Here is a 12,542-nt window from a genome sequence, read left to right as displayed (position 1 = left end):
TATTTAGACTTTAAATATTTTTCATTTTTGTTGCTGATTTATTAATTTTGTTCTTTTTGTTTTCTCCCACTTCCTTTATAGTTATTTGAAAATTAGTGTTATACCTAGTGAGATTTCCATCCTGGTCTATACTCTTTCCATTCTTCCATCCCCTCACCTAGATGAAGTGGGAATATCTCGAATTGAAGCTGTTTTACCACAATGTGACCTAAATGACCTGAATGGTTTTGCTACATCTGTTTTAAGATGGATTCATTATGATCACACATATCTGGATTATACCACTGGGAAACAACTGAAACTACTTCAAAAACTAGATCACTATGGTCTTCAGAGACTACAAAAATGCAACAGTTTGAATCTGTTACAGGAAGAACTTAAATCTTTAAAAGGAGACTGGTTTGCTGAGTCACTTCTTGAAGAAACGGTTGCTACTTTACAGCGTTTGATGGATGAAATTAATTACAAAAATGTTGCAGAGATTTCATCTTTTATTTCTAGAACCAACTACCTGAGTACTTTGCTGCTTGATAGGATAGCCTCAGTGGTCATTCAGCAGATTGAAAAGGTGAAATTGAGTTTTAAATAGTTGTCAACTTCTAAAAGCATAAATGTTTATCATAAGTACTTTGAGAATTTAATTGAAATTTGAATTTTATTATTTTTTATTATTTTTTACTTTTTTAAAGATTTTGTTTATTTGGGGTTGCCTGGGTGGCTCAGTCATTAAGCGTCTGCCTTCGGCTCAGGGTGTGATCCCGGAGTCCTGGGATTGAGCCCCACATTGGGCTCCTCTGCTGGGAGCCTGCTTCTTCCTCTCCCACTCCCTCTGCTTGTGTTCCCTCTCTCGCTGGCTGTCTCTCTCTCTCTGTCAAATAAATAAAATCTTTATAAAAAAAAACTTATTAAAAAAAAAGATTTTGTTTATTTGGAAGAGAGTGAGTGCAAGGTGGGTGGGGGAAGGGCAGAGGGAGAGGGACCAGCAGATTCCCCGCTGAGCAGGAGCCCAACACTGGGCTGGATCCCAGGACCCTGAGATCATTACCTGAGCTGAGGGCAGACCCTAACTGATTGAGCCACCCAGGCACCACTAGAATTTGAATTTTAAAAATTTAATTCTAGCATCTCGTTCAGCAGTTTGTTTCTCCTTTGAAGTTTTTTCCTCCAGCAGTGTAGGTCTAGGGAGTATGACGGTCATCTTTTGGTTCACTAAAATATTTTTAAGATTTGGAGTCAAAATTTATTGTCTAGAAAGAAATACTTAAAACAATAGTAATTGTTTTAAGAAAATGAAGTATGAGTGATTTTTGTTTTCTTTTTTATTTTCTATAATCCTCTGATATTACTTTTACTATTTAAGAATGACTACATTCAAAAGTGTGAGATAAGTGTGAAAAATGAGGAAAACTTAAGGTGTACACTGACTTCTATATTCTTAAATTGTCAGTGTGTCTTTTTACAAATTTATTTCTGGAACTTGTAAAATGTTGCTTTTTGGATTATGTGAGAAGCAGCTCACTTATAAAATCTGCATCAGGATAAGGCTTTTACTTAGGAGATGTATTTCTCCCAAAATAAAATAAAAATCTGTCTTATTTGTTTATCATAGGACCTGGAAGTCATCAAGTTTTAGATGAATGAGTGAATAATGAAATTTTAAAAATGAATGAATGAAAGAAAAATGAATGAAAGAAACATGATGATTATAAACTAACTTTCTTAATTATATGATGAGTCTAAAAAATGCACTGATATCATGGAAATTAGTAATTCTATTTCCTGTTCATTTTAATGACTAATGAATTCTGGAACAGGATTTTACATCTAACAAAATTAATTTGCAGGTTATCTGATTGATTTTTTTCTGCATTGATACTGAGAGTTACTAGAAACTAGTGGGGGCACTAAGTAGATTACAGCATGTGGAAAAAGTAGTAAGTAGTGACGCATTTACCATTTTACACTAGGCATGTTAGAAAAAGACTTCTACCCAAAATAATAATTAGGTTAAATTTTTGTTTCATTTTACTGAAGTTTAAACTATAACATTTTGTTGTGTTTATACAGATCCACCCTCTTGTGGTCCCTGGTATTATTACTCCATTTAGTGGCTTGAACTACGATCCACCTCAAAGTGATGAATTTTTCAGGATTTGCATTCAATACCTGAATTCTTACTTAAGTAGGTATATTGTTTGGCAATACATTGAGTAAGTAGGTTGGAGGATACCATTGCCACTGTGGTAAAAGATACCTCTCCTTTAAGGGGTAACCGTAATAGCCATGAGTTCTAGACCTAGAAAAAGTTTGTACCCATTTTTGAAACAATTTTATTATGAAAAATATAAAGCTTGAAGAAAAAAAGAAAAGAATCAAAGAGCGCCTGTGTACTCACTGGGCAGACTTAGTAATTGTTAACATTTTATCATATTTGCTTAACTGATTGTTTCTCTTGCTCTCTAATTTTTTTTGGAACCATTTCACAGTAAGTTGTGGGCATCATGACCCTTCACCCCTAACTGCCTAGGCGTATGCCTCCTAAGAATAATGACCTCTTATATTACCACAATAGTATTAACACACCTAAGAAAATTAATTAATAGTCCCTAATATTCAATACACAGTCCATGTTTAAATCTCCCTCATTAGTCTCAAAAATACCTTTTAGGGTGGTTATTTTGAATCCAGCATCCACTCATTGCATTAGGTTGAAACCTCTTTAGTCTCTTATAGTCTAGATACTGGTTTGTTTGTTTTTTTTCCCTTTCCCCTGCCATGGACTGACACCATGATATGATAACCATGTCTGATCCTACTTTGTGAATAGACAAGTAAAATGGGCTGCTATGATATGTTTATGATAGTCATGAATGGGCATGTGCATGTGTGGCATTCATATATACCTCTTTTTAGTAACATAATTATGTAGAAAAAGGAGATTTGAAACTGAGACTTCGTGTGCTCTCCTCGTTGTTCAGTCTTGTGCCAACAACCAGAAGGAAATGAAAGCACATCCTTTTTTAAAAAATAAATAAAGAGTTTAAGAGAAGAAAGGTTGAGAAATACAGCTTTGATTTTTTTTTTTAAGACTTACTTAGAGAATGTTTAGAAAATTCGTGGAGACCTTTATAAGTAAAATTTTAAATAATGGCATAATAATTTTCTTTTATTTTGAATAAATATTAGATTTGACAGGTCATTATTAACCTCATTTATGATTTGACCTTAATTTATTAAATAAACTCAGCAAAAAATCCAAAAGGAAAGATTTAACATCTTTTTTGTCCTAAGAATACTGCTGCCAGTAGGGACCCCTTCCTTCTCATCAGAAATGTCTCTTAGACAAGGCAAATCAGCTAAATAACCTCAATCTTGTACTGTGGGATATGTGCTATGCTATTGGGTGACAGGTGAGGGAGGAGGTGCTATTTGAAACCTGAGCTTCCTATGTGTCTACACTCATCCTGGATATTTGAGATCCCCACACGGCAGCACAGAATAGTAGTCCAGGCTCCGGAGCTGGGCTTGCAGGGTTAAACCTCACTGTCCACTTCTAACTGTGTGACTGTAGGCAAGTCATTTAACTTCTCTGTGCCTCTGTACACTTATTTACAAAGCAGAGACAATAATTGTTCCTACTGCATACTGAAGTGAGATTTCAATGAGTTAATATATGCAAAGGGCTTAGAATGATCCCTAACACATTCTGAGCACTATTATATTGTTATCATCAATACATAGAGACTCAGACCACTTATTACAGACACTACTGACCTTTTGTTTTGAATTTTTTCTCTTCACAAAGCAATTTTTAAAACTTCTTATGGAAGTAAAATAATAATATAGGATTATTTACTTATCCTTAGCACATAGTATGAATTTATACAAATTGAATCACCCAAGGAATCAGTATCCAGGTGAATAAAGAGAGTATTACCTCAGTGTTCTTCTCTCCTGTCCCCTTTTCCTACTCTACTACCACCCAAAGGTAAGCACTTCACCTCTATCCTGACTTGTAACAGTATAGGTTAGCTTTGTCAAGACTATGTTTGTATCATTTTTTTAAAACCTGGCTTGACCTGAATAAAGTGTGTGCTTATGTATATGTGAGGTGGCTGTACATTATAATTTTTTTTTATCTTAATTTTGTTTTAGGTGAATTGGATCCTCTCATGTTAGTGTTTCTTGGTTATTCTTTGGCCACACTTGGATATTTTCCGGAAGATCTGTTGAAGGCAATTTTTAATATCAAATTCTTAGCCAAAATGGATTCTCAGCTTAAATGTGTGTATCTACATTTTTTTAACTTTAACTTTAATTTTTTGTAAGAATTTTATTCATTTGAGAGAGAGGGAGAAAGCGCAAGCAGAGGGAGGGGCAGAGGGAGAGGGAGAAGCAGGCTCCTCGCTGAGCAGGGAGCCCAATGTGGGGCTCGATCCCAGGACCCCAGGATCATGACCTGAGCTGAAGGCAGATGCTTAACCTACTGAGCCACCCAGGTTCCCCTGTATCTGCATTTTAATTTATTAAACTATTACCTATACTTTATATCCAAGAGTCAACTCTACCTGTACTAAAGCATTTAAATGTTAATATATTTTTTTATCTGTTTATGAAAGTATTTCCTGCTTCTTATAGAAAATTTGGAAAACAGAAAAGTATAAAACAGAAAATAAAAGATTAGTCATAATCTTACTACCAAGTGAAACTACTGCTTTTAATAATATTTTGGAGTATATCTTTCTTTTCTGTCTCTCTCCTGCTCTTATGTATATATTTATACATCTATATTTTAAAACAAAATTTGGATTATTAGTATATTCACTTTTATATGTTCCCTTTTGTCATCGAACTATATTTTGAACAGTTTTGTGTGCCATTAAATATTTTTTGATGTCATGATTGCTTTAGTGTCTATATAATCTGCTATGATAGGACTATAATAACATTTGTTATCATATAGGTTGTTTCCAATTCTTCATTATAAATAATGATTATTATACATGAATCATTGGCCTCATCTTTGTTTCTTTAGGATAGATACCTAAATATGGAATATTAGGTCAATGAAAATTCTTTGGTAATATTTTTAAAAATGTAGTTGTAATATACATGATTAGTGTAAACGACATGGAAGTTGGTTCTAATCATGCCATTGAATAATTTAAAATATAAAGCATGTGTGTGCAAATGAAATGATTTTATAATATGAGAATAAAAGTACTAACAAATAATGGAGATAAATGAATGTGAAAAAATGGATTGTCTTTGTTAGGTCCAACCTGTCAAAATCTGTTAATATTTTGTTTTTGATTTCAGTTTTATGTTCATCTCTAAATATGAGGGTCCAGTTTCGTCTTATGGAATTAAATAGAGCAGTCTGCTTGGAGTGCCCTGAGTATCAGGTTCCATGGTTTCATGACCGCTTCTGTCAACAACAGTATAAAGGTTTGAGTTGTCTTTGGGTCAGACAGCATAATTTAATTCCAAAGTGAATTATTAGCTAGCACCTTGTTACGCCCAGCTATGATACCAGAGTTACCGAGGTGCCGTGACCTGTTTGATAGAACCATTTTATAGGTGAGATTTGTGTTATAAGAATTTCTTAATACTTAGACACTAAACCTCTTTGGTAGACAGCACAGAACTTGTATCATTCTGAACTTAATACCATTCCATGTGGTCTTATATCGAAACTCTTGTTGAAAATATTAATCTTTATTTTTCCATTTGTAGAATTGGGTTGATTTTCATTTGAAACTGATTAACTTATTTTAAGTGAACTAATTATTTTTATTTTCATAAAGATATCAGCAGTGTGACTGGAACACAACAGCGGATTTATGAAATGTTAGCAGAGGTGCTCGGAGGAACCAATTGTGTAAGAGCCTCGGTTCTTACGCCTTATTACCACAGAATAGGTAAGTCTGTGGTAGGTTATTAGGTATCCTCAGAGACTAAACTAATTAAAGTAGAATCATCTCATCAAATGGGAATTTCCAAACAGACCAAAATAGAAAGAAGAGCATAATGATTCCTCAAGATCCATGGGCCAACTTTGATAACCATCAGCATTTTGTTGTTTTAAAACAATTTTTTTTACCAATCTTTCACCAATTCTAAGTAAAACCCAGATTCAGATTCACTGAACATTTCTAGATCTTCAAAAGTTTTTTTCCTCTCCACTAAGTACCTTAAAGTCAGGGAAATGACTTAGCACCATTGCATTGTTTTATGTCAAAAACGAGGTTGGGTTATCCACCTGGATGAAGATTTCTGTAGGTTTGTGCTCAACTCTAAGCTCATTAACCTTCTCAGTGGTCTAGTTGTAGAAAGCATTCTGATTTCGTTGTGGGTGACATAAAGTTAGTGGGCTAGCTGATAAATTGGATGGCAACATAAGATTTTTTAAAAAAAACTTAATTCAAGTGGTGGACTTAAAGGAGAAGATGAAATTTTAAGAGAATTAACATAAACTTTCTAAATGTAGGTTTAGAAAACATCTGCATACATATAGGGTGTCGTATAGGATTATAAGCCTGATATTAAATAATACTATAAAAGGTTGCCAAAAATCAAATACTATTTTAACCTATGTTATTAATAATAATAAGAAAGTTGGTAGTACCACTGTATTCTGTCTTCAGACATTTCTTAGCATTCTTTTTTTGAGTGTTGTGTTTTGTGAGAGACAGTGACAAATGGGGCCTGGAAACAAAGGAGTCTAGAAACCCTGTCTTAGAACCACAGAGGACGGGGACTGCATAGGTTTCAATCCCTCAGCAAGCGCCTCAACCCCTGAACCTAGTTTCTTCATCTGTAAATGGGGATAATAATGCCTGCTTAACAGGGTTAACTGATGTATGAAAAACATTTAGCACTGCCCTTGGAATAGTGAGTGCTCAATAAATTTTATTTTACAAAAAAAGGTAGAAATGTTTAATTTGAAAACTGGAAAAGTTGTGGTGAGCATAACTTCGAATGTTTGAAGGATTGTTATGTGAAAGAAGAATTAGATATCTATCTCAAGGATAAAAATATGGTAAAAATTAAAGGAATCATATTTTAAGTCAATAAAAGGAGAATTTTATGAAAGATTTGTCAAAAAATGAAATAATGGGCTGCCTTGTGAAGACAAAATGGGAAGAAGCTGGATGTGACCAGACTGTGTTTTCAGAAGACTGAACCAAATTAGTCATTTATACCCTCATCCTGCACTACAAAACACATTTTCTTAGTTGTTTGGTTTTACGTTAGGATTACATTTGTCTTTCAGTGACAAAAATCCACAAATCACAGGAACTTAACAAAGTTTATTTCCTTCTCCCATATGCAAAGGGTATCCAGGGCTGGGATGCCGGCTCCACAAAACTTGAAGATCAAGATCCTTCTACTTTATTTTATTTTTTAAAGATTTTATTTATTTACTTGTCAGAGAGAGAGAGAGAGCCTGCACAAGCAGGGGGACTGGCAGGCAGAGGGAGAAGCAGGCTCCCCTCTGAGCAAGGATCCTGACGTGGGACTTGATCCCGGGACTACAGGATCATGACCTGAGCCTAAGGCAGATGCTTAACTGACTAAGCCACCCAGGCGTCCCACGATCCTTCTATTGTATTATAAACTACAACCTCAGCATGTAGGTAGCTTCCACTTTATGGTCCAAAATGGCTCCTTCCGCTTTAGCCAACACATCTACAATCTACGCAGAAGGTGGAGGGAAGGAAGAGGAAGGGTATCCCTTTAAGCACAGTTCCTTAAAGTTGCACATACCATTTTAAATTATACCCTGTGGCCACACTGGGTTATGCGTGAGTTTAGGAAATGTTTTCTTCCTGGGTGGCCATGTAGCCAGCTAAGAAGTAGGAATTCTATTATTAAAAATGAAGGGGAGTATTAGCTATTGGGGGACAACTTGCACTCTGTGTAAGAGGCTTGTTTTAAAAGATTGATCTAGATCTTCCTTGACTTACGATGGGGTTATATTTCAATAAACCCATCGTAAGTTGAAAATATTGTAAGTCAAAATGCATTTAGGGGCACCTAGGTGGCTCAGTCAGCTAAGTGTCATGATCTCTGTGTTGCAAGATCGAGCCTCTCCTGGGGCTCCGTGCTGGGTATGGAGCCTGCTTGAGATTCTTACCCCTTCCCTCTGCTCCCATCCATCCCCCTCTTACACCTGCTCTTGCACACATGCCCTCTCTAAAAAAAGAAAGAAGGAAAGAAAGAAAGAAAGAAGGAAGGAAAGAAGGAAAGAAAGAAAGAAAGAAAGAAAAAGGCATTTAATACACCTACCAGGCTGAACTTCATAGCTTGGCCGAGCCTACCTTAACCGTGCCCAGAACACTTACATTAGCTTACAGTTGGGCAAAATCATCCACCACAAAGCTTGTTTCACAATAAGGTGTTGAATATCTCATGTAATTTATTGAAAACTGTACTGAAAGTGAAAAACAATCATTCTGAGTTGTTTATCCTCGCTACTGCTGCCCAGCATCGAAAGAGATCCAAATTCAAAATCTGAAGTGTGGTTTCTATTGTATGCTTATCACTTTTGTACCATTGTAAAGTTGAAAAATCACAGGTTGGGGACCATCTGTATACTGTTAATCTGTACTATTTAAAATATATGTATATTTTAAAATATACTCCTGTAAAAATAATGCCCACAGAAGGAAATGCACTAAAATGGTCCATAATTCCATCTCATAATCTAAAATTATTATGCACCAACTTTGTGACAGGCACTGTGGCCAGCTCTTTATTCCTGTTATTTTGTTTTATTCTTTTTGTTTTGTTTTCGTTAATGTTTCTTTCAAACTATAAATAGTCATATCTATGTAAAACATTTGGAAAATACAGAAAAGAAAAAAAAACATGCATAACAAATCATGCATAACATGTAATTAGTACCGAAACTAGGATTACTCTGTCCCAAGACCATTGTATTACCAATTCATATTTGTACCTCCTGTTGTCAAGAGGCTTATTTTTATGTGAAATTTATATAAATCATTAAAAAAAGATTTAATTGGCAATATGTATGTATATGGATATAGTATAATTAAGACAATATAATAGTATGATTAATAACTATGGATTAGCAGCATTGCTTAAGGTTTTAAAAAAAAACACTCATTAAAAAAAAAAATCACAGGATACCTACTTATAGAAAAACCAGAAAGGACAGATAACAAAAAAGAAATTACCATGATAAACCATTGTTTACTTTTGCTGTTTTGTAACTGACTTGTTTAAAACAAAAAAATGGCTTATTCTGTAATGTTTGTAGCTGTGTTTACATATTGCAAATATTTTTCTGTGCCTAGAAATATACATTACTTTTAGTGACTGTATACATATTTCGTTGAATCGAGTAAATGATGGTTTATTTAATCCTAAGGGCTTTGTGTTGGTACGTGCATCAAACAGTGCTGTAATTTCATATAACAACAGCAATAGTAAATAATATACCTACATATTGTTTATTATGTGTTAGACATTGTTGTAAGTGTTTTATGTATAACAAACCTATTATGCCCCTACCAGATACAAAAGTTATTCTATTTCATAGATAAGGAAATTGAGGCCAAGACATTATTGTTTGCCCAGGGTTATATAGTTGGCAAGTGGTGGAGCCGGTATTTGACCTAGGCATTCTAGCTCCAGAATTCATTCTCTCAATGAGAGAACTATATTTCATCTTTGATAATTAGCTTGAAGCTGCTTCAGTGCCCCAGTTTCCCTTATGCATCAAAAGCAATTAAACCTACTCTTTCCTTTTCATTTGTTTCTTTTTTCATTTGTCCTTTCTTTTTTCTCTTGGTTTAAATACTTCTACAATTGTTTTTATTACAGAAAAATTTCAAACATATACAAAAAATAGAATAGTATGATGAACCCCCATCCAGCATCAACAGTTAATCAAAACATTCACCAGAGTCCCACCTGATCTTTTTCAAGCAAATCACACATGTCATCTTAAAATGTTTATCTAAAAAGGTACATAACTACAGTACCATTATTATCACCCCTACCACTGTTCATAATAATTTCTTAATATCACATAACTTGTCAATGTTTGAATGTCTCAATTGTCTTTTATGTTTTTACTGTTTATTTGTTAAAATGGGATCCAGACATTACATTTGGTTGATAGGCCTTTTTAAGTTCTACCTTTCTGTTTTCCCCTTACAATTTATTTATTGAAAAAAAAATTTTTTTTTCACATTCTAGACTTTTCACTTATACCTCTATTATATCTCTTAATGTGCTCCTGCATCCCTTGTTTTCCTGTACGTCACTCCTTAGATCTAGAGGCCTGATTAGATGCAGGTTAGATTCAGGTTGGGTATGTTAGTTTGTTTTGCCCAGTCTATTTCATGGGTGGTGTGTACTTCTTACTGTGCCATATCAGAAGACACATACTGCTGCTCATCTTGTTTCTGTTAAAGATTCATCAGCTCATCCATTAGAAAGTTCTCCTATCAGTTTTTCACCAACAGATTTTATCAGTCATTAAAATTATTGTCTAAATCCATCATTCATTAGGGGTGGTAAAGTAATGATATTCAACATCTATTATTTCTTCTGCATTAGCTGGAATTTGTCTAAAAAGAACTTTCCCATCTCAACTATTTAGTTACTCTTCTGTACAGTTCATACAGGAAAGACAGGATACATGTGTGAGTCTTTGCCTTTCAGATGAGTAGGGTTAGCTTCTTCCAGATGCTTCCAAGAGATTTAAGAGGATTAAAGTAAAACTCTTAATGTTATTTGGCCTATACCAGCACTAAATATAGCTCCATGCTGAATATAGTTTAGTAATACTTGCTGGTTGAGTTTTATTGATTGATTTTCAAAGTGAGGTGCCATTGGACCAGATCTTATAACACAAGTTGGATAATTAGGGAGGTGATATACATTCTTTCATATGTGTGTATACATGTATATTGGATTATGTATACAAACTTAATATATATCTTAAACTTCTACCTGTAAGAATTTACTTAATTCATACTGTTGATTCCTCTACTTACAGATTTTGAGTGTATCTTGGATAAAAGAAAAAAAGCTCTTCCATATGGAAGCCACAATATAACTTTGGGAAAACTGCCAGAAACCAACGGGGAATCAAATACCCAAATAACTGGATCAAGACTGCCACCAGGAGCTGAAAGGTAACTTATTTCTTAGTTTCAGATTGTGTTAGGTAAATGTGAAGTATGGCATAATTTAATGAACTCAGTTATTAAGGATTGATTGTAGGAGAATCTGCTCGTCGTTTATCTCCTGCATTCTGCCTCTGAAAAGCAAAAGTCTTTGCTTTTCTTGTGCTTTCAGCCTTCATGTCTGTCCTTTGCTGTCCAACGCCTCGCAGTCTCTCTAACTAAAGTGCTAACCTTCTCATTGTCCTCAGTGGAAGCAAATAGTGTCTTCTTTGGAGCTCGCCTATCTCTCCACTTATCCAGTAGCACTTAGCCTCTTCCTATACTGTATTATAGTTGCTTAATATGTATCACATGTTCTGTTAGACTCTAAGCTATGTCTCTTTATATTCGTACCCCTCATGGTGTCTTCCATATGGTAGTTGCATAATCAATGTATATCGGACAAGGAAACGAATGAAAGCATGGAGATTTTTACTATACTTTGGTATAAATTCTAATGGATAGGCTTACTTGTCATCAATTACTAATTTAATGAGAAAATAGCATACTCATTTATATTCATTTGGCTTTTGTATAAATTAATTTATAAAGATGCAGCTTTGTTCCTGAAAGGCTTGTAATTATTGTTTCTTGTTTTGATTTCAGAAGTAAATATTTTTTTATCTCCCGTAGGATTGCTCTGGAATTTTTGGATTCAAGAGCTTTTTGTAGAAACATCCCTCACTTAAAAGGAAAATCTGCTCTGAAAAAACGACAGTTGGAAATTTTGGGCTATCATGTAATTCAGGTATGAAATACTCATGTAATTCAGCCTCTAAAAAACCCAGAGAACTGGGTGTACATGTGTTTCCTTTTTAAAAAACTGGAGTATACAGTGTTATATGCGTTTCAGGTATACAACATGATGGTTCAACAATCTCTACATTACTCAGTGTTCACCATGATTGAGTATAATGATCATCTGTCACCAAACATTTTTTCCATCTTATGGACTATATTCCCTATGCTCCACTTTCCATCTCTGTGACTTATTTATTTTGCAAGTGGAACTTTGTACCTCATAATCCCCTTTATCTATTTCACCCATTCCTGTGACACCCCACCCCCCACCCCAACCGACAACCACAGGTCTGTTCTCTGTATTTAAGAGTCTGTTTTTTTGGTCTCTCTTTTTCTTTGTTCATTTGTTTTGTTTCTTAACCACATATGAATGAAGTCATATGGTATTTGTCTTTCTCTGTCTGGCTTGCTTAACTTTGCATTATACCCTCTAGGTCCATCCAGTATGGGTTCCCTTTTAATGTGAAAGTTCTAGAATTACCTTTTTTAATATTAGAAAAAGCTATATTAAAATATCTCTGAAACAGAACATCT

General features: G+C 34.5%; 1 protein-coding gene across 3 annotated transcripts in view; it reads left to right on the top strand.

The window, feature by feature from the left end:
* Positions 1-12,542, top strand: part of FASTKD1 (FASTK mitochondrial RNA regulator 1) — a 43,351-nt gene that overhangs the window by 25,190 nt on the left and 5,619 nt on the right. For all 3 annotated transcript variants that reach the window (XR_015724091.1, XM_087861241.1, XM_045783782.2), the window contains 7 exons: positions 82-568; positions 2,068-2,182; positions 4,156-4,284; positions 5,320-5,448; positions 5,808-5,921; positions 11,039-11,177; positions 11,841-11,955. Coding sequence is in view for 2 of the 3 variants with exons in the window: in XM_087861241.1 (XP_087717367.1) it covers positions 82-568; positions 2,068-2,182; positions 4,156-4,284; positions 5,320-5,448; positions 5,808-5,921; positions 11,039-11,177; positions 11,841-11,955 (1,228 nt within the window). In the remaining variant the exon portion in view is untranslated. The remainder of the gene's footprint in view (positions 1-81; positions 569-2,067; positions 2,183-4,155; positions 4,285-5,319; positions 5,449-5,807; positions 5,922-11,038; positions 11,178-11,840; positions 11,956-12,542) is intronic.

The sequence above is a fragment of the Ursus americanus genome, chromosome 1, assembly GCF_024610735.1.
Source record: "Ursus americanus isolate L20-20 chromosome 1, mUrsAme1.1.p, whole genome shotgun sequence".
In the NCBI taxonomy this organism is placed as follows: domain Eukaryota; kingdom Metazoa; phylum Chordata; class Mammalia; order Carnivora; family Ursidae; genus Ursus; species Ursus americanus.
Note: the sequence above shows the minus strand (reverse complement) of the source record. Positions and strands in the feature narration are given on the sequence as shown.